This window comes from Salvia splendens, chromosome 4 (genome assembly GCF_004379255.2).
Source record: "Salvia splendens isolate huo1 chromosome 4, SspV2, whole genome shotgun sequence".
Taxonomy (NCBI): domain Eukaryota; kingdom Viridiplantae; phylum Streptophyta; class Magnoliopsida; order Lamiales; family Lamiaceae; genus Salvia; species Salvia splendens.
Genome location: NC_056035.1, coordinates 7,363,190 through 7,389,362, shown reverse-complemented (window position 1 = coordinate 7,389,362; position 26,173 = coordinate 7,363,190). Strand labels below are relative to the sequence as shown.

The window sequence follows — 26,173 nt, the reverse complement described above, 5'->3', positions numbered from 1 at the left end:
ACTCATCTAGAGTTTATTTAATGTAAAATAAACTAAAATGTATAGATGAGTTATATAGTAGTATTTCTAGGGGACCCGGTTCCACTTCTAATTCCTATGAAGGTACAGAGTATGCCAACTACATTTGAAAAAAAGGAGCAAAGTGAAATTACTTGATCACAGCTAGCAACTGAATAATTAAATATATATTTTCGGTAGAAATGGATAAAATGTCGGAATAAATCGATTCATAAAAGTTGAAAACAATATCATAAGTCTGTGGCTAGAATTTAGATGCATGCATTGTTTATGGAGATTAGGGCTTGGTTGGGCCACCTTGTTAGTTTCTCATCAAACTCGTAAGCTTGTTACTGTAAAGATTATGAAAAGATTACAAGTCCTGAGTTGTAAAGAAGAAACTTTGAGGAAGGAAATAGCACTAATTAATGTTAAGGCGAAGGAAATGCATAGAGAGGGAGGCCTTGTCCATATGAAGAGTGAACATGGTTCTGTAAAGTAGCATTCCTATTCTCCTCCACAACCTTGAATCTCATAAACATCATAAGAGTTGCTGCAATAATCTTCATTTGCCTATATGCAAATTCCTTTCCCAGGCCCACCCTAATCACATTTCATAACTTCAGATTGTGTATGAAAAATCAAATAAAATAAAAATATAATCGGATGGTTTTCTGGAAACTGTGCTAACCTGAAAGGCAGTGAATTTAAAAGGGCTTTCACCCTGAAAAAACACCATCTTCAAGCCATCTCTCGGGTGAAATTCCTCAGCGTCTTCTCCCCAAATATACGCCATTCTCCCCATTGCATACGGCATGTAGCTTATGCCATCGCCTTTCTTTATCCTGTGGCCATCGGGCAGAATGTCGTCTTCGTCTGCAGACTTCCCGTCCTGCAAAGCCATAAGCAACACCATTATGCATGATTATTAGCCTCATTTCATTCAGTGTTTCTTATCATATTTTTTACCACAGGAACTGCAGGATATAGCCTGAGAGTCTCTGTAAGAGCAGCATGTAGATATTGCATCTTATCAAGAGCTGCCTCAGTCAAGTTGAGCACAAATTCATCAACCGATGATCCATCTCTGACCTCTGTATCTAATTTCACATCTTGTAGCACTTGTCTTGAATCAATGGTTGCTTGCATAGCATATAGAAGAACCAAGCAAGTGTGTTCGCTGATGTGTCCTTCCCTGCGATGAGAAAACTAAGAATTATGTCTCTCAGATACTCATCAGTCATGTTCTCCTTATCCTTTTCGCTTTCAATCAGAAACCTAGATAGTATGTCCTCCTTCTCACCCTAAAGCCAATAAAAAGTTATCAAAAAATCAATGACATAAATTTGATCAACAAAACAAAACCATATAAGTTGTTTGGTTACTCTAGTTCAGACTGACCCTCTTCATTCCTCATCTGCTCCCTCTTGCGGTGGATCAAGTTGTAAACAAAATTGTCGATGACTTGGATGTTCTCCTTGAGATTTCTTTCCAGGCCAATGTTAGAAACCTTTTCACTTTCCAGAATACATCAACGTATCTCCAATATACAATGACATTGGAGTCGTCAAAGGCTTTGATAAACTGGTTACTGATTTCATCCGATCCAGATAGAGTATCGAGCTCAACCCCAAATCCCACCTTGAACATTGTATCCGTAGCTGATTTCATTAGCATATCCTGTAAATAAGATTTTTAACTTCCTTATTATATGCAGTCAAAGATACTTTATCAATGCACTAAGTGAAAATCATATCTGCAAACCAGGTATTAATATTGGCATTTTCAGAATAAGATGCTAAGACATGGTTGACCTAACATAGACAAAATTAGAGAAATAATAAGTGATGGGAGATGAGCATTGATTATAAACCTGCAAATCCATCTCTCTATTAGCCAGCGCTCCTACATAAACCTTGGAAGCTAGTTTAGCAGCATTAGACCGAAACACTGAGCAGCTGAAGTCTCTGAGGACTTTAGCCGAGAACTCATTGCTGGCAAGCTTTCGTTGGTGGCGCCATTTCTTCCCATCTATTGCAAAAATCCCTTCACCAAATAGATCCTTCATTATACCACGATTGTACTCTCCCTGCTCGAAACACATAAGATGGAAACTCAAATATCATTAGCACTCAAATTTAAACATGGACAACTCCAAATAGTTGGGGAAGTTGGTTTTCAGGATGTATTCAACATTTATCGGATCAGCAGTATATACTTCACTGTGCGAGTCAGTTATCAGACGGTATGTGCGGTACCTCAGAGCAAGTTTGATCTGGTAATCAAAAAGTCTACGGAGCTGATTTATCATTATTGGTCCAGCCACAGGTGGTCGATGAGAAGATGATATCACTTCTCTGACATAAGAAACAACGTGATAAACTGGCCACAATGTAAAGTGGAAAACAAAGAAACTCGATATGGAAGATCTTGTGGCAAGAGCTCCAAGCAGGAGAAACAGCAAAGCTAAAACGAATACGGGGATGCTCATCTCCTAAAACACTGAGGAAATATTAGATGCACAAACCAAGTGGTTAGGATATTATATGATGCAGAAACTTACATAAACCAAAGCTTCTGAAAACAAATATGGATGTCGACTCTTTCATACTCCTATAATACACCATAAAGTTGATGCATACTGGCTAATAATTTATGCGAAAGTCATCATCCTATATTTTGTTTTATACTTCTGAAAACAAGTACCTGTTTTTTTCTTAGCTTCAGTGTTTTTTTGCATATGGCAGATATATTGGAGCTAACAGGTTTGCTTTGTCTTTTGTTTCATTGTTATCCAACTAGGAGAAGATCTCTATCCAACAGAGCAAATCGAAGTTTGTTAAAGTTAACTGTGTTCCCACAATCTTGTTGCCCCATGACGTAGACTAAAAGAGGCAAGAGATGAGAATAAATCGATCATCTGCAGATAGATTTGATATGGATTGGAAATAATTGAGAGGTCTATATATGTTGTTGCCAAAGTGCACCTGAACAATGATTAATCCTCTCCAATTACAAATAAAGAAAGGAATAAACAAATTAAGGAAATCAATAAGAAGGATATAGTTCAATCAACTTAAAAATTCAGAACTCCCAATACATAATAAAGAACTCACAAATAATTAATGTAGTGCAATTGAGGTGTTCGAATCAGAAACGGAAACAAAAATTGCTATAACAACATTTCGTAAAACACAAACTACTACTACAAAACAAAAAAAAGAAAATTATTAATCATTGATAGTCGAGACCAAAATTTGATGCCCCTTGGGCAATTGCATCTCTGCCAATAGGTTGCAGCCACATGAAAAAGCTTACCATCTGCTGTTCCTATTGCCACCACCACCACGACCTCTAGAAAAGGATCCTCTACCACCCCCTCCTCTTCCACCACCAAATCTGGCACCTCTCCTATCCCCGAAGCCACGGCCACCACCACCACCACCAAATCTTCCTCTTGATGGCTCTCTTTCCTGCAAATTTGGCAACAATGTCACCACTTCCAAGCTCACACCAGCAGCATTCTCTTGCCCTGCAAAACCATCAATGCACACCAAGTATGAAACATTTAGAGTTTAGAAAATACAAATAATATAGGACGTAAATCTGTAGGAAATTAAATAGATAGTGCCACCAATATGTGAGATCATATCACATGTCTAGATGTATGGATTCCAGAACCCCACTTTATGCCTTTTAAATTTTAACAAGATTTTCAAAAACTAAAATATTTCCAAAAACTAACCTGCAAGGAAAGCATCAAGATCTTCGACAGCAACGTCAAATACAGCACCCTTCCCATCTGCAGTTAATGAAAGACCCTTTATAGATTCAACCTTCTCCTCAGGCAAAAACCTCCTCAGAGCTCCATAAGCAAACCTGACAATAGTTTACATAGACACCAGGTTACACAGACAGCAGTAAAAGAAACTATTTATGGAACAAATAAAGGATCCATTTTCTTAGGTAAAAAATAAATTCATTATTGAACTCAAAAGGTAGTATGGTATCATGGTAAATCCAAGTTTTAATGAGACATAAGATGCCTCTCCAAATGGTAAAGCATGATGAGCACAACAACAAGTGGGATTCTGTGACACAGCGACTAATTGAGTATACTCGTAATGGTGTTTATAATTCTTTTGATCACACAATTATCATATTCCTAAACATAAAATAACTGAAGAATTCGTAATGGTGTTTATATAGTGAAGTTGAAAAAATCAATCACTCACGATGGTGAGTAGATGGGCTTTCCACACTCAAGCAGTACAGTAACATGATTTTCCAATGAGGTGAGAAGTGACCGATTCTTAATTTCAGTGTAACCCTGCAAAACACAGACGCATATCATAACAAAACTAACAAATTATAATCTGTTTAATACAAGTACATGAAATAGACTTACAGCAGCATTGGCCAATGCCTTAGCAAGTAGGTCTACTGGAGTTAAATCAGATGAGTTGAGCAAGTCTTCAGCTGCAGCTTTGAATACCGGAATCACACTGCAAAACTTTTAGCGTTAGAAACAAAGGAGCTATGAGTACTAAAGTTTAGACAACTGCATGCATATCAGAAATACCTATCAGAAATCTCATTGATTTTTTCTGCTGCTTCAACACCAGCAGATTTAGCAATATCAGATGGCTGCGGAGCACTTATACGTTCAAATTTAACACCTGATTCTCTTTCGATCCTAGAAAAATTTGACATTCTAGGATCATAAAGCATCACAGCAACGCCACTTTTCCCTGGAAAAAGGCATTCAAACGATTAATAGAACTCCAGAACTACCTTGTAAAAATCAAAATATTAGTAACTTACCAGCTCTTCCTGTTCTCCCAGATCGATGAATGTATGCCTCCACATCACGAGGTGGTTCACACTAAACACAAAAATGCACTCTCATTTAAGCGCCATGTGGGGAACAAGTATTAGCCAAACAAAAAGAACATGCTGATATAAACAGACCTGAATAATTAACTGGACATCATCAATGTCTAGTCCTCGTGCAGCAACATTGGTAGCCACAAGTGTAGAAAATTTGCCTGATCTGAAGGCATTAAGAGTTACCTGACAACATCAAAGGACATATTAATAAAAGATATCCACAGAAAAGATGTGAAGGTCTCTAGTCATTTGTTAAGCCTCTGTTTGCAACAACTGATCTTAGAGAAACATTTTTCCTACGGAAACATCAAAGCATCAAATAACAAAGAGCAGAACCTACTGGAGTGAGTATATACACCTAAACAGACTGACTAATATTAATATAAAAAACCAAAGCTTGAATGGTGCTCACATGTAGTATAACTTTCCCCATAGTAAGTATATATGTAAACAAAGAGTTCCTTACCTCACGGGTAGACTGTTGTATATCACCATGCAATGCCCGTGCTCCAGGAAGCACACCAGCAAGTGTGGAAGCAGAATCCTTAGTCTCTGTGAAAATAATAGTGCGTCCTCCACTGGATTTTAAAAGAGAGAATATAAGCTTAACTCTGATAAGACATTAGCAAAACAGAATAGAAGCAAGTTATGAATATTTTATGAAAAGGGCCAAGAAATTACAAACCTGCTATAGCAACGAATGATGTCAGGAATTAGCTGAGCTCTGGCAGATACAGAGCAGGGAAGGACAAAATGCCTTACATTGGTGCTGGCTTTCATTTTCGCATTACCAACAAGGTCAGCAGTTTGCTTGTCTGGTTTCAAAAATTTGGTAGATATCTGATATCACAAACAAATAATATTCAGAGACCAATGTTAACAGTCTGCAGTGGTATATACTAGATAAAATAGACAACATATTTAAATTATAAACATACTTGCTTAACCCAAACTGGCAATGTAGCACTGAAAAGCAGTGTCTGAACTTTGCTAGAATCCTCAACCTTGCCTTCAGAAATGAATATTGGAAAACTCAAGTTAATTGACTAATATGCAAGTAAAAAAGAGGAATAGCAAATGCAAATAAGGATGAGATGAGACAACAATATTATACTCTTAAACATAAGAACTTCTTTGCATCAATGATCCAAAAGATGAATAGAAAGAAATAAGTTCAACATACCAAGAATAAGTTCAACGTCGTCAACAAAACCCATCCTCAGCATTTCATCAGCCTCATCAAGCACTCGGAACTGTAAGGACCGGAAGTCAATATTTCCTCGCTCTATGTGATCCTGCCAGATAAATATCGTTAAGGCAATATAACCAGCATTGGTTCTGAACCAATTGAACAAATAGTGGAAAGTAGAAGGAAGTAAATGGACAACAGACCTTGATGCGGCCAGGGGTTCCAACAATAATATCCACGCCTCTTTTCAATTGATTCTGCTGTGGCGGATAAGGAGAGCCCCCATACAGGCAACAGCAAGTCAACCCTAGAGCTCCACCATAAACTTCAAAGTCAGCAGCCACCTATAACACAAAAACAAGGCATACAATATAAATTTCATAAAAGAAAGATTGGGAGAAAGATATGGCCAAAGTTCAATAGAAAAGCATGAAAAAAGTCTGCATGTAACGGTACACCCAACAGATAAGAGTACCTGTGTGGCCAACTCCCTTGTGGGTAAGAGAACAAGGACACTTGGCGCCTTCCCATATCCAGTCTTCCTCAAAGCTTTAGCACGTCCATTGGTCAATGATTCCAATATAGGTAATACAAATGCCAAAGTCTTACCCTGATGTAAATTATAAAAGCAACATTAGATACATAAAAAGCAGTTGGCTAGCAAAACATGGAAGATTAAAAAAAGGATTCATTATAACCAATAAGATAGTCCATAGTGTACAATAATCTGAGATGTAGTCACAAATCCAACAACCTAACATAGCTACAGAAACCATATCATATGAGCCAGTGATAACTAGAACCATATCATCTACATATTGGCAATAAGTTTGGAGTCTTGGACATTTTGACATTCATACAGAAGTTACAAATAAGAGCTGGGAAGAGTAATAAAATTTCATCTAAAAGCTAATATGTTTAAATAATCTGCAGAGATTGTGTAAAAGCTTATATGTTGGAACAAAAGATCTCATCTTGAAGGTAAAATCAAAGAAAAACATATGCACAACCGAAACAAAAGAGAAGCAAGTCATATGTAAATCCACATTGGGCAGAAACCCGCCCTAACAAACAATAAGGGCAAGATTTTGAGAATAATAAAGCATAAAGACAGCAATAGTAACCCAGTAGAGTCGAACAGATAAAAGGAGAAAAGGTGAAGAAGCCCAACCTGACCAGTGCGAGCCCTTCCAATCATATCGGAACCATCGAGAATGGTGTCAAATGTCATTGCCTGAATCGGGAACAGCGCCTCAATTCCCTTGGCCTTCAAAGTCTCCCTAAGCGGCGCCGAAATTCGGAAATTGGAGACGGAGTTGGGGTTGTCCTCTTTTTCCTCCTCCTCTCCATGTCCGTCCTCAAATTTCATCTTCTTCTTGGTGGAGCCGTTCACAGGCTCACCCATCTCGGAGCTGGTGTCGCTTTTCTCCTCCTCATTATCGATTTCCAAAGCCTTGCGTTTCTTTTCTTTCTTAATTTTGACAGGGCTCTTGGAATTAGAATCATCGGGGGCAGTTTCCGGGTCAATTTGGTCTTTTTGCTAGACTTTTTCTCCTTTTTCGTCTTTTTCTCAGCTGACTTCTCCTCCACCTCCATCTCCTCCGCGAGCTGGGACTTCTTCGTCATCTTCTTCTCGTCGGCGAATTGAGCCTCAGCATCAGCCATAACAACAGAAGGCATCACAGTCGATAGATATATATTGTGTGTAGAAAAAACCGAGATTGTTTACACTGTTTCCCTTCGTGTGAGATTGTGTCGACGGTGTGGAGGGGCGAGGGGCTGTTATGCTCTGCTGCCGCAACACAAGTTGAAGGCAGTAAGAAGCAGGGAACAGCGGATGAAAGAGGGGTTCCAAAGAATTTAGGGTTTGCGTATTTATAGGCCTACCGAGTCGCAGAATTTTGCCCCTTGGACTAGTGTTGCTTTCATTTTAATTGGCGGCCGTGGATTCTATTGTTGAATTAGGACCGCAAATTGGGCCGCAACCACAAGGCCCAAACCGTATTAATACATACTCATATACGGCAACAATCTCAATTGCAATTAGGTAGTATTATTGCAATGAATACATTTATGTGTATGTCTGAAGTCTGAACCGTATTATTGTAATGAGCACATTCTTTTTGAATTGGAGATATTGACATTTAAATGTAGTAATTTATGTAAAGAAAAAAATAGATTAAAAAATATGACCTTTTTCATAAATAGATTGAATTTTCTTTTTGTTCATCAAAATGGTTGATATCTATTTATGAAGTTTTTTTTGCCTTTGCTTTTACTTTGTCAGCCTCAATATTCACTATATTTATACAATCATTTTTTTCATTCTCTTTTATTTTATCAATTACTTATTAAAATCTGTAGCATTTTTAATTTGTCCATATTTATGGAACAGAGGAAGTACTCCATTCCTACTTTTTTTTTTTACATCCTTGACTGTTGACTATTAGAGATATGAAAAAGTTATACGCATCCAATTAACCACGTGTCGAGTTAAATCGTACCTACCTTTGTAACGGCATATAAAAACATTACTGTCTCATTCAAATTTAAACCTGGCATACTACTCCCTCTGTCCGGGCTACTCGTTCCTTTCCTTTTCGGCACGGAGATTAAGAAATGAGTGTATAGGAAAGTAAAAAATGACGGCTGTAGGTGAAAATTTTTACTAAAAATGGAAAGAGTGCATGTAACTGGGACGGCCAAAAAGGAAATAAGTGCGAGTAGCTTGGGACGGAGGGAGTATAATTTATCGGGTCCTAACGGTCAAATTTTCCAAAGTATCCCACTCTCTATTTCTGAGCTTTTCCTCGCAAATCCCAACTTTCGCCAACACAATTTAACGAAGCAAACGTATGTCATTGCTTCTGCTTTCGATTTTCAGGTGCGCTTGCTTGCTGCTGTCTTTCTTCCTCTTCTTTGTCTACCTCAATCTTCGTAATTTGATTGTTATTGGAGTAGTATATTACGCGTTGTGTATGAAAATAACTGAGATATGTCGAAGTCGGATATGAATTACTTGGAAAAGAGGGAGATTTGATAGGAAGAGGCATTTCGATATCCTATTTCTGAGTTGCACAATATAATTTCTGAAAATGACAATTTTTAAACAGTCGTGCATCTACACTGAAGATAAACTTACTTTTAGAGTTTGCTATTTCACACTATCTCTTCTTCCTTCAATGGCAGCTGCGACTGGTCAATAAAATTCTCTCTAGCTAAGATAGTCATTCAGAACCTCGTATGATGATATTCATAATTAAACCTAGATCATTGTAAAGATGGAAAAGGTTTTGCCAGATTCTGGTTTTATATAAACAAACGCCTGAGCAATTAGGTCAAGAGTACAACAATCTATTGTGTATATGCTGGATGATTCTAAAATAAAGTTAATGAGTTGATACTTCCTACTTAACAAAGACTTGAGAGCTACTCCAACGAAGGCAGATTATGAGTGGCGAGTAATGTGTGTTTACATGTGCATTTAATCTGAGACCATTGTCACAAACTCACATTCAATCATAGCAGAAATGAATTGACATGCTTTTTATGCCAAATGCACCACAAAGAGTAATGTCCAAAGTAAGAGTCTCTTACATAAAACATTTAACACTCACTACAGCATCTAAATAAAAGAGAATATTATGTCCATGTTCTAATCTAGAGCATTTACTTCAACTTCGGGGATTGGCTGATGCGACATAGGTCCATAGTTCTATAACAGGTTTGGTTTATTGCCTTTAATAGTTGAAACACCACCCTACTCATTTTTATATTTGCACATTTTTGTTCCACATTATCTCCCTGTCTGCTGCATTATTTTACCGCACTTCTTTCCTTTGGTATGTAAAAACTGAAACCAATCTTTTGTCAGGTCTAGTCACCTTAAAATGTCAGCATGCCAAGGCAATGTGCTTTTGCGCATGCAGTCAGCATTTGGATCTCTTCTATATGAATTGCAGGTAAATATTTATAGCTCTCAGTTACAGCTTGCTTATGCAACCCCTTCTTCTTGCCTTTTAACGATTAGAAAATGCATATTGCTGTGATTTCTTGAGTCCATCACTTGATTGGATGTCAATGTTACAGAATGTAATTTATATCGTTTATGATCTTCTGCTCTGCCCATCAGTTAATATGGGAGGAGATCGGGGAATCTGATGTTGAAAGGGAAAAGGCGATAGTTGAACTTGAACAAGAATGTTTAGAAGTGTTCAGAAGAAAAGTAGATCAGGCAAACATGCGTAGAGCTCAGTTGAGGCTGGCAATTGCTGATGCTGAAGCAGAGCTTGCTGCTATCTGCTCTGAAATAGGAGAGCAACCAGTGCATATCAGGCAGGTGAGCCTTTGATTTGGCCAATTAGTCTATATATTTCTTCTACTCCGTGGTATTCTTTTTACTGCAGACGTCATTTCTCCAACATCAACTTGCTGATCAGTGTCAAATCCATCTAAAGCTTCTATAATTAAGAAGTTCCAAATTGACATGATTGCATATCTTTATACGATTGTCACTGTTTAATTCAAACACCATTTTGCAGTAAAATGAATTATGAAGACTTGGTGGTCACTGTTTTGAATAGGATTTTTCTGACCAAAAAAAACATAATATATTGCGTAGTTAATTCGAAAGCCATGATCTAGATTACACGGAAACTTCATTCTCAACCTTAGAAGACTATTTGGGAAACCTTCACATTGGATTCTCTTGATGGGAATTCTGCGTTCCAAAAAACACTTATTTGCAGCAAGATTTGATTTTTCACTTGTCAGGAGCCTTATATTACGCCAGATTCAGGTACACAACAAGTATTATGGTTCATGATTCTGATGCTTTTCTGCTTCTTCGTCACTACTTTGTATTGTTCTTTATGCATCGTTTCAATACAATGTTGTTTTGAGAAATGTTGCTGAATGTTTTGGGTTTTATTATCTTTAGCAGTAATCTTTGGATTCAGTCAAACGATTATTAAGCTTGGAACTTCCATTTGACTTGCCCTTAGTGTCCTGCAGATCTCTGAAATCAAAGTAGAGATATTCCGGGACATCAATCTCTCTCAGCTTGGTGCAACAAAACTATGGACCTTTTAGCGTTGAGGTAATCGATCCAGTAGCGGATTATTTGGAGCTTTTGGAGGTGAGCATTCCAAATTCAAGTGCTTGATGATTCAAGTTCTCCTCAAACAATTGTACCTATATTGTATCAACATTTGTTTCCATTTAGATCTATTCCATTCTAAAATTGAAAGAGTTTGACACAACTTGGATTGTTTTTGGGTAGTAGATGCAGTTTATAGTTCATGATCTAGCATACACTGAAACTTCATTCTCAACCTTAGAAGAATATTTGTGAAACCTTCACATTGATTCTCTCTGATGGAATTCTGGTTCCAACTTATTTTGCAGCAAGTATTTGATTTTTCACTTGTCAGGAGCCTTATATTACGGCCAGATTTCAGGTACACAACAAGTATTATGGTTCATGATTCTGATGCTTTTCTGCTTCTTCGTCACTACTTTGTATTGTTTCTTTATGCATCGTTTTAAAATGGTTTAGCCATTACCACTTGTAGTTTTATTTTTACAAAACTTGAAAGGAAAAACTGAAATCAAACATTTTACTGTTAATCATGAGTAGCTTTTTATAGCTGATATTTACTCAGCTTTTGGCTCTTAACCATGAATGATACTATTGCAGTCCTAGTGTGGGTAAGACGAAAACCCCATGATACAAAATAATCGAGATGTTAAAATTGCTAAAACATGACTTAAATAATCTCTAGAGCACATAAAATGGAAATCACTGAGGCAAATGCAAGATTTACAGAACAGTAAACTTTATTCCTGTACAATTTTATCTGATACTTTCTGGCATCTGCCTTCCTATTCGAAGGGACAATATAATTTGAACTTTTTCTGTGTTTGCCTTCTTCAGGCTTAAGAATAAAGTTTCTTTGTCAAAGTCTGATTAACAGAAGAGCTACATATATATAGCACAAAAACAAAGTTCATAAGGTGATAAGGTCCACTATGACTAAACTAATCAATGATTTTTTCTGTTTCCTATATTTTTTTTAAAAGAAGAAGAGCTGAAGGTCCTTTATCATCCAAACATTTTCCTGTTGTCTTTTATAAAAGAAAACTGTTTATCTTATCTACCATAAAGTGAAGTTCATAAACTCAATATTGGTAGAAGAAATAAACTCCTCGTTCTACTCATTTCAGGTTCACATTTGATGCCATGCATGCCGTCACTGGTGCATATGCCAAACCAATTTTGTGGACAAGCTGGGAGCTAGCATCGTATGTTTGTTGGTTTCATTTCTGCGTAACCAAATTTAATGAACAATGCATGATGGTTCCATATCAAATTACCTCTCCATGAACAGGATTACATTTTAAACGGAGTGCCTCTGAAGATTTTGGACATGGCCATCCAGATCCTAACCTCACGTAAGAAGTATACTTTTGAAAAATCTAACATAATTCCTAAAATGCTGATTTTAATTTGTTGATCGGAATAGATATGCGAAGGAATTGGTGGACTCATGTATGGAGAAAACGGACCTGATTTTGGCGCTGCAAGTGATGGTACGTGTCAGTGTACTTCCATTGCAGAACATATTTAGTGAAGACTAACAACATTAATGGTTTCTATTTTCATAAAGTTGATTTGTAAAGACAAATAAAATTAAGGAAAAGCAACAGAAATAATTTATTCTGCCCTGATAAACAGATCTTTCTTTCTATCGCTTTATGCAACCTCCGTATTAATGCTCAAGCCAGTCTATAATCTTATCACCGTCACATTTTTTTAGGAGATGGTGATAGAAACATGATTCTTGGGAAAGGATTTTCGTGACTCCTTCAGATCTGTTGCTATTATTGCTGCCAACGCAGAAAAGGCCATCCCATACTTCAAAACTGGCCCCAAAGGTTTAAAGCATGAAGATTCTACTACCATTGTTTTCTCTCAAAGAGCTTACACATTCCCAGCTTATATATAATATAACAGGGCTTGGCTCGATCCATGCCGACTAGTGGTGCTCTGGATCGTGTAGCAGAGAAGTTAAACCTTCCCTTCTATGAGGTTTGGTACTCTACAACTCCTTGTAATGAGTTTTGGCTGATTTATATTATAATGGAAGGAAAAGTATATTCTGATGTCAATCCTATCTAATGAACAAACTTTGCTTTAGGTGCCCACTGGTTGGAAATTTTTCGGGAACCTGATGGATGCAGGGAAATTGTCGATCTGTGGAGAAGAAAGTTTTGGAACTGGTTCTGATCACATCCGTGAGAAAGATGGTATTGGTACGTGTATATCAATTCACTTGTACATAAATGTTGAGTGCACATCAATTCATTTGTACATAAAGAAAACTTAATCCACTTCATCTAAAGGATTAAGCATATGATGAGTGCACATCTGATTTGATATTATAAGGAAATCTTATGGTTGATCACCTCATCTGCTTTTTCGAGAAGATTTAGTTTGAGTTTGTTAACTGAATATTGCTTATTGACAGGGCTGTTTTAGCTTGGTTGTCGATAATTGCTTTTAGAAATAAGGACAAGAAACCTGGGGAAAAGTTGGTTCTGTGTCTGATGTTGTGTATGAGCATTGGGCGACTTATGGAAGGAACTTCTTCTCTAGATATGACTACGAGGCAAGCCTTAGATACTCTGCTACTTTGTTATATCTCCTTCTAATGTGTACATTTTACTGCAACTGAAATACCTCGTTCCTTGCACAATAGGAATGTGAGTCCAATGGGGCTAATAAAATGATTGACTATCTTAGAGACTTGATTTCCAAAGGCAAGACCGGCGATGTATATGGTAAGTATCGATCACTAACTACTTGACCGAGAAGTTGGCTATTTAGCTAAACGAGATTTGTTTATTGTAGGAGACTACACCCTGCAGTTTGCAGATGACTTCACCTACACTGATCCTGTAAATTGATCCTAACCCAAAATCGTGACCTTAATTTTCGACTATGGTTTATATTTATGACACGATCTTCCCATACTTCTGCAGGTGGACGGCAGCGTAGTTACCAAGCAAGGCGTGCGTTTTGTGTTCACTGATGGATCCAGGATTATATTCAGGCTATCGGTATGTGTCTTTTCTGATCTTGAGCTGAACTCAGCTCCCGGTTACAGTTTTCTACATGTCAACATCATTTTTGAGCTTCCCTTTTCCCGTTTCTCTATCCCTACTACTAAGATGATCAAACACAGGGTACCGGGTCTGCTGGTGCAACTGTTCGTATATATATTGAACAATTTGAGCCGGATTCATCCAAGCACGACGTGGATGCACAAATAGCATTGAAACCATTGATAGGTTTGATTCTTGTTATTCTGTTACTGTTTCCCTGTGTTTTTCTCGGAGTTTCTAATTGTCTGTGTGGTTAGATCTGGCTTTATCTACATCGAAGCTGAAGGAGTTCACTAGAAGGGAGCAGCCAACGGTCATCACATAGATTGGGATCTTTGAGGAAGAAACGACAGCGTTTGACCATACCTGAGGTTGGATATTCATCCTCGTGTCTGATACTCTGATTCACAATTGGTTAGTTTAGTTTGTTTTTCTATATAACTTGCATCAGTAGTCCTGGTTGAGAAACTCATTCTATTCACATGCTGATGCAAAATCCTGTTAACATATTTATAAATCATCATCGGAATGTATGGGACGTCGAACAGAATGCACGTTTTACCCTTGTGAGGTAGCATATGTTCTAGTATCACTGAAAGTAAACGGTCAACTAGGGATTGAGGAGTTGGACTATAGGATTAGTAGTCCTTCACTTGTGATACAGGTGTTGATTGGAGTTATATATTGTCAAAAAGATTTTGATATCTTTTCAAAGAGAGAGTGGTGTGGGTGCTCAGATGATTTGTCTGAAAGTAAGCAACAAGTTCACGTGAATATACACGATACTTTTGGTTTGAACTTTGAAAAAGTAGCCAAGTTTAGGCACATTTTTAAGGTCATCCTGGTTTGAACTTTGAATAAAGTAGCCAAGTTTAGGCACATTTTTGAGGTCATCCTCCATCTCAACATTGTCCCCCATTTCTAGCCACACTGATTTTTTTAACTTTTTATAATAGTGCATCTCAAAACGATGCCTATAATACTCATGAAATTCATCAAAAAATCTAAGGGGCCTATTTTAAGTTCTTTATCACTTTTGTAGGAATTAGGTAGTCCATTTATTTGTATATATTGGAAGAAATCAATCACTAAAAAGTGAAGTTGAGTGTTGGCAAATCTTGTAGTGGATGTAATGAGTGCTTGATTGCAAAGAAAGACTAGAGGTAAAAAGTGGGACATTGCTATAACATTAGTATGCTTGTTGATCAGACTCTCACTCACAATCTCAGTGATCTGCTTCGCTAACTATAGTTGTCATCTCCAATAGTTCTTGTGTTAAGTGCCCAAGAATATGTTTTGAACATTGAAAATCTACCACTAACACCACCCCTTTCCTACTTGGAAGAGAGGCAGATTGTCTGTCTTGTCGTTGCTTGTGTTGGACTTCACTTAATTAATCATGGAGATTCACATGTAGCTGCTGCCAACATTATTTTCTTGATTAGTAGTTGACACACAAATTAATATTCTACTATATGTTTAACTTGCTTTGGACATCTTTTATATGGTCAAATCAGTTAGTCTATGTAACAATAATGCACAAGTCCACCAGTAACTAATTTCGTCGTATATATGTGATATAGTTTTGGGTCAAGATCAGATATTATCTAACCATAACACAATTTTACATAAATTTTGTGCACACGAACAATAAACAAATATTGTTAACATCGTTGGGGATAGAGTGTAAGCATGCTTTTCATTATTATGGACTAAGGCGACAAAAGGTTAAAACATACTCCCTCCGTCCCATTAAATATGCAACATTTGCTTTTCGGCACATGATTTTAGGTAGTGTTGTTTGTGAGTTAATGAAGAGAGAGTAAAGTAAGTAAGAGAGAAGAAAAATAGAGAGAGTTGTTTCTATTTTTAGAAACGTTTCATTTTTAATGAGACAAATTAAAAGGAAAATGTTCATTTCTAATAGGACAGATGAAGTAATTCTCAAGATAATAAATTAGAACATTTAATTATGCGTGAATCCAACATTAATGCCGAAGGGAGTATAAGGAATGGACAGTGTTACACAATTAGACAAACGTGAAGCATCTTAACAAATTTTGTGGTAATTTTTAATATCATTTCCTATGATTGGTTAGTACCTTTTCTGACGTTTGAAATTATGTTATGCCGTTTTTTTAGAGTTTCACTTTTGTACGGACCATACACCATTGGTATGTTCAGATTTTCTCTTCAATTTCATTTGTGTGTCATGATTTTGCTTTTATAATTGTTAATTAGGATTGATTACACGTAATTTGGATTGTATTTAATTCTCAGTATTATTCAATTGGTTTTCTTATTTCGTAATTTTGATTTTATAATTGTTAATTAGGATTGATTACACATAATTTGGATTTGTATTTATTTCTAAATATTATTTAATTGTTTTTTTTGTAATTGGGAATTAAACCTTTTATTTCAATTGTTATTAGTTAATTGATGAAGGGACACATGTGTAGTGTATATTTTTTTGTTGGTATTGTTTGATATCCAAAAGGGCGGAAACAAGTGATACTTGAAAGTTGTGGAGTAAAGAAAAAATAAATAATAAAAGTAAGAGATTCAAACGAAGAAAGAGTAACAATTAGCAAAAGAAGTAAACGTATAGATTAGTGAAATAAAGGACGTGGGATGCAAATTTGAATCAAGAATATTGAGAGCGACAGCCTTTTAAAATTGGTGAGCCATAAGAATCCATAGTCCTCCATTTATAATAGAACCAAACCCTTGGGAATTGTTAAAATGGCAAGTCACCCCTATTTTGGAGGGTATTCTAACACGTATTCAATAGAAGCAAAAGCCACCTTTTCCATTTAATTTTTTAATCCTCACCAAATAAACAAAAGCCTTGGAAATGATAGGACTGGGGGAGCCTGCTGCCTTGTCTATCCATATATAGAAACTAATAATTGTAATTTATTTAATTTGTAACTAGTAAATCTAGAGGCGCAAGTGTTATCATCATCACACTTTACTATAGTACTAGTATATATTATATATATATATATATATATATATATATATATATATATATATATATATATATATATATATATATATATATATATATATATATATATATATATAGGGGCACCTTATTCTCCTTTTCACATCTTACATCTTTTTTCCTTCTTAATAATACCCGTTAGATCTAGGGAATCGACGGATCACATTGTTTCAATAAATCTACTTCCGTGTTGCATTATAGAAGGTTCGTAAATGCATTATAGGGGTAATCTAGACATTTTGGCCGAATATGAACCGCCATATTTTTGGAATACACGACTTTCGTGGGATTTGAAACGATCTCAATCTTCTTCTTTCTTCATTCATTATTCTTTCACCCCATCCCACTCCTTCCACTCTCTCCACAACCGAAACCCTAGACAACTCCCTCCCAGCGCCGCGTCTGAAGATTGGGGATTTTGTCGACCAAATTTCGGAGGAAATAGCTATCACCGATAACATCTACTCAGAAACACCGATTCGTTTCTACTAGGTATGTTTCCATAGTGATTTAGGCGTCTTTTTGTCGTGATTTTGCAGACCCACGTTGTTAAAATTGAATCTTTGAATGCGGCGAGGCGTAGAAATCTCTGAAATTAGTTGTTCGACTAAGGTTGTCACTGATTATCCTGACGTAGAAATTGTGTTGTGTTAAATAGGGATGGAATTAGGTCTCTTATATTCCGTTGTATGCCAGGTTCAAAATGCCGAAAAGAGGTCGTCCGCGCTCCCAAGCATCACAGGATGCAGGTAATTTGTCGTCGCATCTTGTGCTTTTCAGTATCGGATTAGTTTATTGTGTATAATGGTATTCCCATGTCTGTGTGTTGTTTGTATTAACTGTGCTAGAGAATAAAATAGTTAACATGGAGTGTTGTTTGTATTGTTATAACTGTACATTATGGAATGTATGCTGTTGTGCTTTTAGGGCATACTGTACATTATGTATCATTATCTATGCATTATATTGCTGTTAACATGGAGTGTTGTTTGTATTGTTACAGAGGATTCAGATTGAGGATTAAATATAGATTCTTTACAATGTGAATTGACAGTTATAATTATCTGGTTGATTTTATGCATTATGGCTAAGATTAGTATGCTCCATTAATTGTTCTTACATTATCAGTTTTTCCTTGCTGTACGTAGTTATCCGCATTAATCTCATCTGATTTTGTTTTTTTTATCTGCATTGCATTATGTCAAAGCATAAACAGCATACATTCCAGGTTTTGTTGCATTTTAGAGGTGTAAGTAGTGTCATCTGTGATATACAACCTAATGTTAACAAAAAATTTTATGTGCATTATTTAACTTACACTATGCATTATGTAACATGACATATGCATTGTAGTCAGTATTTTAAGCATTATTGCCGGTCTTAGCTGTCGTTGTTAAGTTTAATACATTATTTATTATGACTTACGCATCATATGTTGTGGTATATATGTATTAATGGTGTTAGCTGTGGTGTTTAAGTTTAATTCGTTATTCATTGTGACTTAAGCATCATATATTCTGCTTTACATATTAATCAGTAATCAAATTCAGTTCATGATGTGTTTTTCGGTCCATTTCAGATAACCAGCTTAGAGTCGACAAAGACAGTGTTGTCGACGGATTATTCCCGTGGCGCTAGCCAAAAGATTTAGGGAGAGGTTAGCCGAGATAGGCCCTGGGACCTCTGGTAGTCAAGGTGAGCCTAAACCACCTACGGGGCGAAAACTTAGCACAGTCTTTGTTGGAAGACTTAGCACTTTAGATATTTTTACAACCTTGAATACACTGAACAATGTTTTTTTAGCATAGTCTTTCTAATTTTGATCTTGTGAACACTCAGCCGAACCGTATGTGCATTCTTTTTAATCAGACGGATACAAATACTTTGTGTGTAATTGGTGTATTATGTTCTTTGTCTTGTTTGTAATATTTTTTTTGTCTGTATAGGTGGCCAATTAACTCTCGTAATGCTTAACGCATGCCAAATAATGCACTAATCCTTGTGCGCAATGCAATGGCAACACTAAATAATGCATTTTTATTATACACCTAATAAATTAAGCCCCGTATGTAGTACGCCTTTATTTTATGTATATCATATCTGCTTATAATGTAAGTATTCGTATTAGATTATGCATTACAAAACTTTTTTTGTGTATTTTACACAAATAATGCAACAATCGTTGTGCGTAATGCTATCGCCTCAACTAAATAATGCATTCGTTTATTGCACACCTAATAATTTAAAACATATATATACTACGCCTGAATTGTATGTGCATCATATCTGCATATAATGTAAGTATTCGTATTAGATTATGCATTACAAACGTTGTTTGTGTATTTTACACAAATAATGCAACAATCGTAGTGCGTAATGCAATGGCCTAGAGCTACTGTTTGAGGCCTAGGTATATGGGCCTAGGTATATGCATTATTGAACTTAGCCTGTGCATTATCAGTGATGTTTAATGCATTATGCGAATGTGTTACGCAATCATTCATGTGATCTGATTAATTACGTTGTTTGCATTAATATGTAAACATTAATATGTGCACATCTTTACACAGAACGTTGTTTGCCTGGTATTATGCATTATTAGACTTCATGTGTACATGGTTCAAAAGGTTTTAACGAGAGTTCCAAAAAATGTTTAGTATTACTCATTTGTGCATTATTTTAAATAATCTGTGCATTCTGTAACTAGTAGTATGCATTATATAGCATATATTATGCATTATTGTATTTTGTAATAGTAAAAGTCTGATATTTAATTTTGATGATTACATATCAGAGAAGCTGCTACGACTTGAAATCGACGAAACAGTCGATGATGTTATTCCAGTAGCCCTAGCACAAAAATATAGGGAACGATTGGCTGAGGCAGGCCCAAGCACGGCTCCAGAACAGAGTGAGGAGAAGAAAGCCAGGGGGGAGGTCGACCATCTCTATTGTCGACAACCAACGTCTAAGTTTCTAACTGTAGTATATTGTTATTGTACATTCCATTAAGTGTGTGTGCATAATAATGAAAACCTTCAATGCTAACAATGTACAGTATCAGTTTCGTAATATGTTCTGGGATGCATTGTTTGTCAAGTATTTTGCATTATTATGTACATACTACACCACATGGTAACGAGTAATGGATACTAATGACTATATAATGCACAAAATGTGAACTGCAATGCATTCGAACAAGTTGTACCGTGTTACGATGTTTAACACACTTTTCTTGCTTCCCTATGGGTTTAATAAGCTTAGGGGCTAGGGTATAGTACGTAGACATTAATAACAAATTGTAAACCGATACATATAATGCACCAAATTGTAACGAGTAATGGATATTATTGAATATATAACCTACGCGCTATGCATGTGCACCCCAGATGAATTACCGCAATTTGTGTATATCAGTTAAAAAATAACTGCGCGCTATGCATGTGCAACCCCAGATGAATTACCGCAGCTCGTGTACTTGGACAACGTTTTTTTGACTTAGAACATACTACACCCTAGCCCCTAGGCTTGCTAAACCCTTAGGGGAAACAAGAAACGTGCGCCAAACATTGAAACTAAGGCCAAACTTAAATTAAATTTGTGAGTATAAAAGTACATTATATATCAAAAAACGTGCATTACAGCACTTAAAAAAGCATTATATAGTATCATGTGTACATTGTGTATATCGGCTAAAAACTACTACCTAACGGATATGATTCCTAAACCTTAGATGAACCTTAGATGAATGACCTAAACTCGTGGACTCAATGCATACTACAACCTAGCCCCAAGAATTCCTAAACCCTTGGGACAAATAATAACCGTGCACCTAGCAATCAATCTCGGCTTAATATTTCCACATAGATGGAAGCTACTTGGTCTCTTGTATTAATGGGCCAAGCGGTGAATCCTGCTCTCCACCAAAATCAACCTGAACTTGGAATCCTTATCCTTCTTGTTCCTCTCCAAATGCTTCCTGATGGCCATGACCTTCTTAATCAAGTGGTATAGCTTCCTGGAAGTGGTCCTTCATTAATTCCTCCAACCTATACATTGCAGATGACGTTTTATGCATTATACAGACAATATAATCCATTATGCATAATCATTTGGTGCATTATTTTGTACCGGGTTAACGCCAAAAGGTATGATTCATACTCGCGGGCGATCAGTTATTTTCTCTATCCTATACATTGCCGATCACGTATTATGCATTATATAGTCAATACAATTCATTATCCGTCATCTTAAACGTTTTTTTGATGTGTACGTACCAACCCTACCCCCTAGGCTTATTAAACCCTAGGTGAAACAAGAAACGTGTGCAAAACATCAAAACTACTAACCGATATTTAAGACCTAAAGGAATAAGGCATACTATCGGTCCTTCAAATATTCGTACAACTATACATTGCAAATAACATAGTATGCATTATACAGATAATATAATGCATTAGGCATATTCATTTGGTGCATTATTTAAACCAACTTTATTGAGTACAACATGTACATTGGAAACTTACGTGATTTATTTTTAGGTCAAACACAAGCTATTCTTATACGATTTTATTAATGGGTATGTACTATACCCTAGCCCCTAGGATTATTAAACCCTAACGGGAAACAAGAAACATGTGACAAACATCAATACTACAACCCGATATTTATAACCTATACATTGCCGCCCACGTATTATGCATATTATATTGGCAAAAAATGTCATTATACTCCATCATTTGTTGCATTATTTGTACCAACTATAAATAGTATAATATGTCAATTGGAAGCTTACGTGATTTATTTATAGGTCAAATACAAGCTATTCTTAAACGTTGTAATTAATGTGTGCGTACTATACCCTAGCCCCTAGACTTATTAAACCCTTAGGGGTCAAAACAAACGTGTGCCAAACATCAATACTACGACCCAATACTTATACCCTATGCATTGCCGCACACTTATTATGCATTATATAGTAAAAACAATTCATTATACTTCATCATTTTGTGCATTATACGTATCGTTTTAAAATTGCTGCACTATTCAAGCCAAGAGCTAAACCCTGAAGGAATGTTTCATAATCGCGGTCGGTCATTATTTACACTATCCTATACATTGCATTACATAAATTACGCATTATATAGTCTATAAAATAGATTATCCATAACTATTTGGTGTATTGTTAGTATCAATTTACATAACTACATTAGCCACGCCATTAACGAGACCCACAAGGACTGATACGTACTAACGGTGCATCATCATGGTTTTGATCTCACCCTATACTAAATCAACAATCCACAACTATTGGGCATCCACAGACCATAACAAGAACCCTAACGGACAATAATTGAAACCTCGCCAAAGTTGTTTTTTGCAATATATCGCAACACACGAAAATACGTGCTCAACAAGTATCTGGATAACAAATCGGTCTGAATTGGTATTGATACCTACGATACATAAACAAATACACGCATACGGAGAAAATAGAATTGAAAAAAATGATTATAACAACGCCGGCGTAACAAGATTATAACAACGCCGCGCGTAACAAGATAGAAAACCCTAGGATCGAACAGCCGAGAGAGACGGAAATTGCAACGACCCAAATACTATGCTTCGAATTTCAAAGATGGAATACTGCAAAAATTGCGTCTGGAACGCATGAAGAAGATGAAAAAAAACGGAAGATTTCATGGGAGGATTTCATGGAATTTTCCTTAACCACCAAGCTATTATTTCCTATAATGCCCTTCCACGTTAAAAATTGTATTAAAATGTATTATTTAAGTTGAATATTTTCGGCCTTAGGATAGGATGTAGAAAATAACGGTTGAGATCAAGAAGGAAAAAGGAGGAAATATAAGAAAAGGACATCCCTATATATATATATATGTGGGACTGGGAATGCAACGCAACGATGGTTGGGGAACTGATGGGCATTCATAGACAAACACATTAATATAAATAAAGAAGCAACTCAAATCCTCACTACGACAAGTCAACTCTACAAATCTTACAAAATTTCAAAATTCATGTACATCATTCCATTTTGAATACTAACCTCAGAAAGCAGAAAAGGAGAGGCGCTTCCATACAAATTAAGACTATTTTATCCTAAGTTGGATTTTTTTATCTGTGATCACACCAAATGATATGAGTATGAGTATCTAGTATAGTAGTAGTAGTAGTATATACTAGTAGTAAATAGTAAATAAAAAGAATGTGCAAGTTGTAACTCACCAATTTTGGCGACGCAGTTTTAATAGTAAATTTTTAATACAATCAACAATATTTAGAATTATGTACTGACCAAAAGTTTAAGTCCAAAAACTAATATAGATGACTCAAATAACCAAATACGTAGTTGGATTCTGAAGGGCTCAAACTCAAAATTGAAATCATAGGAAGCTGCAATGAAAATTTTCTCTATCCTCTCTTGACATAAATCTATAATAACGAAGAAGTTAATTAGATTAGATCGCAATAGGATGGAACAAAGCATTACTTTAATATTTTTCAAAAAGAAAAGATGCCATGCATCGCAACACCGAGAGGTCTAGAATTGGAAAATTTTACATAACACACCATGCACTATTTAAGTTAATGAATTTCACACACCAGTATTTATTTATACATAAATGTAGAACTATTTTAAAAATTTATCAAGTGGACAATACACTGTATCTCTTCAGTCATAATTTCACATACACTAGTATCTTTACAATTTACAATTCATAATAATTCTTTTAGTCTCTATTGTGTTGCTACTACATTAATTAGGGCTGTAAACCCTCCATTGAAATGATGATAATTGATAGCCGTCTTGCTTACCAAAGGAAACGCCAAAATCCATTAGAAAGAGTGAGTAAGAGCCCTCTTTTGTAAAAAGACTTCTCCTAGAGCCCTTGTTTGCAAACAATCCCTTTTTGTTGTACGTGAAGAGAGCCTATGAAAGGAACCTAATTTTGTTCACAAAAATCCCAAACAAACGGCGTTTTGACTTTTCTATCATCACACCTCCCTAAATATCCCTATATAAATCTCCCAAAATACAAAAGTATTGAAGAGCATTACAACATTTTCATTTTCATGCAAAATGAGCACGATAGCGAGCCATTCCCTCCCCCAACGCAATTACGATCACCCAAACAGGTCTCTCATCTTCGACGCAACGGTGCTAAAACACCAATCCAACATCCCTCCCCAATTCATCTGGCCCGATAACGACCGCCCTAACCCGAACCCGCTCGAGCTCGACGTCCCCCTCGTTGACCTCCGCGGCTTCCTCTCCGGTGACCCCTCCGCCTCCGAGCAGGCGTCGCGCCTCATCACCGAGGCCTGCCGCAAGCACGGATTCTTCCTCGTCGTCAACCACGGCGTCGACGCGGATCTCATCGACGACGCGCACCATTACATGAATCGCTTCTTCGAGCAGCCTCTTCACGAGAAGCAGAGAGCTCTGCGGAAGCAAGGCGAGCATTGCGGCTACGCCAGCAGCTTCACCGGCAGATTCTCCTCCAACCTTCCATGGAAGGAAACTCTCTCCTTCCAATATTCGCCGGAGAAAGCTTCGTCTCACATTGTCGAAAACTACTTCCGCACCAAATTGGGGGAAAATTTCGCACACTTAGGGTAATTCAAATTATAATGAATACGTGAAAATTAATTAATTAATTTACACAAATTGTAATCCATAATTGCAGGAGAATATACCAGGAGTACTGCAGAGCGATGAGCAATCTCTCCCTGGGAATCATGGAGATTTTGGGGATGAGTTTAGGAGTAAGAAGAGAGCATTTCAGAAACTTTTTCGAAGAAAATGAGTCGATAATGAGACTGAACTATTATCCGCCATGCCAGAGGCCGGATCAGACCTTAGGGACCGGACCGCATTGCGATCCAACATCACTCACCATCCTCCACCAAGACACCGTCGCCGGTCTGCAAGTCTTCGTCGACGATCAATGGCGATCCATACGCCCTAACCCGGAGGCCTTTGTAGTCAACATAGGCGACACTTTTATGGTAATCAATCAATATAGCAAATCGCTCTGTTAATGATGTACTATTAATGCTAATTGATGAGTAATTTGGGGGCGCAGGCGCTTTCAAATGGGAGATATAAAAGCTGTTTGCACAGAGCGGTGGTGAACAGCGAGAGTCCGCGGAAGTCTCTGGCTTTCTTCTTGTGCCCGAAGAAGGAGAAGGTGGTGGCGCCGCCGCATGAGTTGGTGGACGGCGAGAATCCGAGGATGTACCCTGACTTCGAATGGCCGGCGCTGCTCGAGTTTACGCAGAAGCATTATCGGGCTGATATGAATACGCTGCGATCTTTCTCGGATTGGATAATATCAGGAAACAATCTAATTAATTAATCCCATCAATAATCGTTTTGTCGACTTTTTCTTTGTTTTATTGCATGTCGTCTCCACAAAAGAAAAAAAAGGAATAAATAAAACAAAAATAGATCAAGGTGAAAATGGAATCAAGATTAATAAGGGACTAGTTACTTTGTAGTTTTGGAAAGTTTGTAATTTCCATATATATATATATATATGATGATGTGCATATTACTGCATCAATATGATTGGACTATATATCAACGTACTCGCAGTAGATTCGTCTTTACATGCAAACATAATGCCTTTTTCATTTGTTTTTCTTCTAACGAATAAAGTAGTGAATTTCGCATATTAACTACTACTACTTCTACATTACTAATAAAAAAAATGAAAAAACCAATTCATGTTCATTTGAAAATTAGTTTTTACTCTATCAAAATTATTATACAAACAATCTATATTAGTGCTCTGCTCCGTTTGATAAGATAGATAACTCATCTAGAGTTTATTTAATGTAAAATAAACTAAAATGTATAGATGAGTTATATAGTAGTATTTCTAGGGGACCCG

The 26,173-nt window shown here is 36.6% G+C and overlaps 1 protein-coding gene and 3 pseudogenes across 1 annotated transcript; 2 read left to right on the top strand and 2 right to left on the bottom strand.

The window, feature by feature from the left end:
• Positions 1–418: 418 nt before the first annotated feature.
• LOC121800582 lies at positions 419–2,488 on the bottom strand (annotated as a pseudogene).
• A 548-nt stretch (positions 2,489–3,036) lies between these two features.
• On the bottom strand, positions 3,037–7,854 carry LOC121798274 (annotated as a pseudogene).
• Positions 7,855–9,949: 2,095 nt separating this feature from the next.
• On the top strand, positions 9,950–14,669 carry LOC121800581 (annotated as a pseudogene).
• A 9,688-nt stretch (positions 14,670–24,357) lies between these two features.
• Positions 24,358–25,636, top strand: LOC121798271 (gibberellin 20 oxidase 1-like). Its single transcript, XM_042197187.1, has 3 exons — positions 24,358–24,893; positions 24,965–25,286; positions 25,364–25,636. The coding sequence occupies exons 1-3, from the start codon at positions 24,358–24,360 to the stop codon at positions 25,634–25,636; spliced, it is 1,131 nt and encodes a 376-aa protein (XP_042053121.1).
• Positions 25,637–26,173: the final 537 nt, after the last annotated feature.

Coding starts and splice junctions, on each gene's coding strand:
- LOC121798271 (XM_042197187.1), top strand. CDS start 24,358: ATGAGCACGATAGCGAGCCATTCCCTCCCCCAACGCAATTACGATCAC. Junction 24,894..24,964: donor GAAAATTTCGCACACTTAGG/GTAATTCAAATT, acceptor CCATAATTGCAG/GAGAATATACCAGGAGTACT. Junction 25,287..25,363: donor ACATAGGCGACACTTTTATG/GTAATCAATCAA, acceptor TTGGGGGCGCAG/GCGCTTTCAAATGGGAGATA.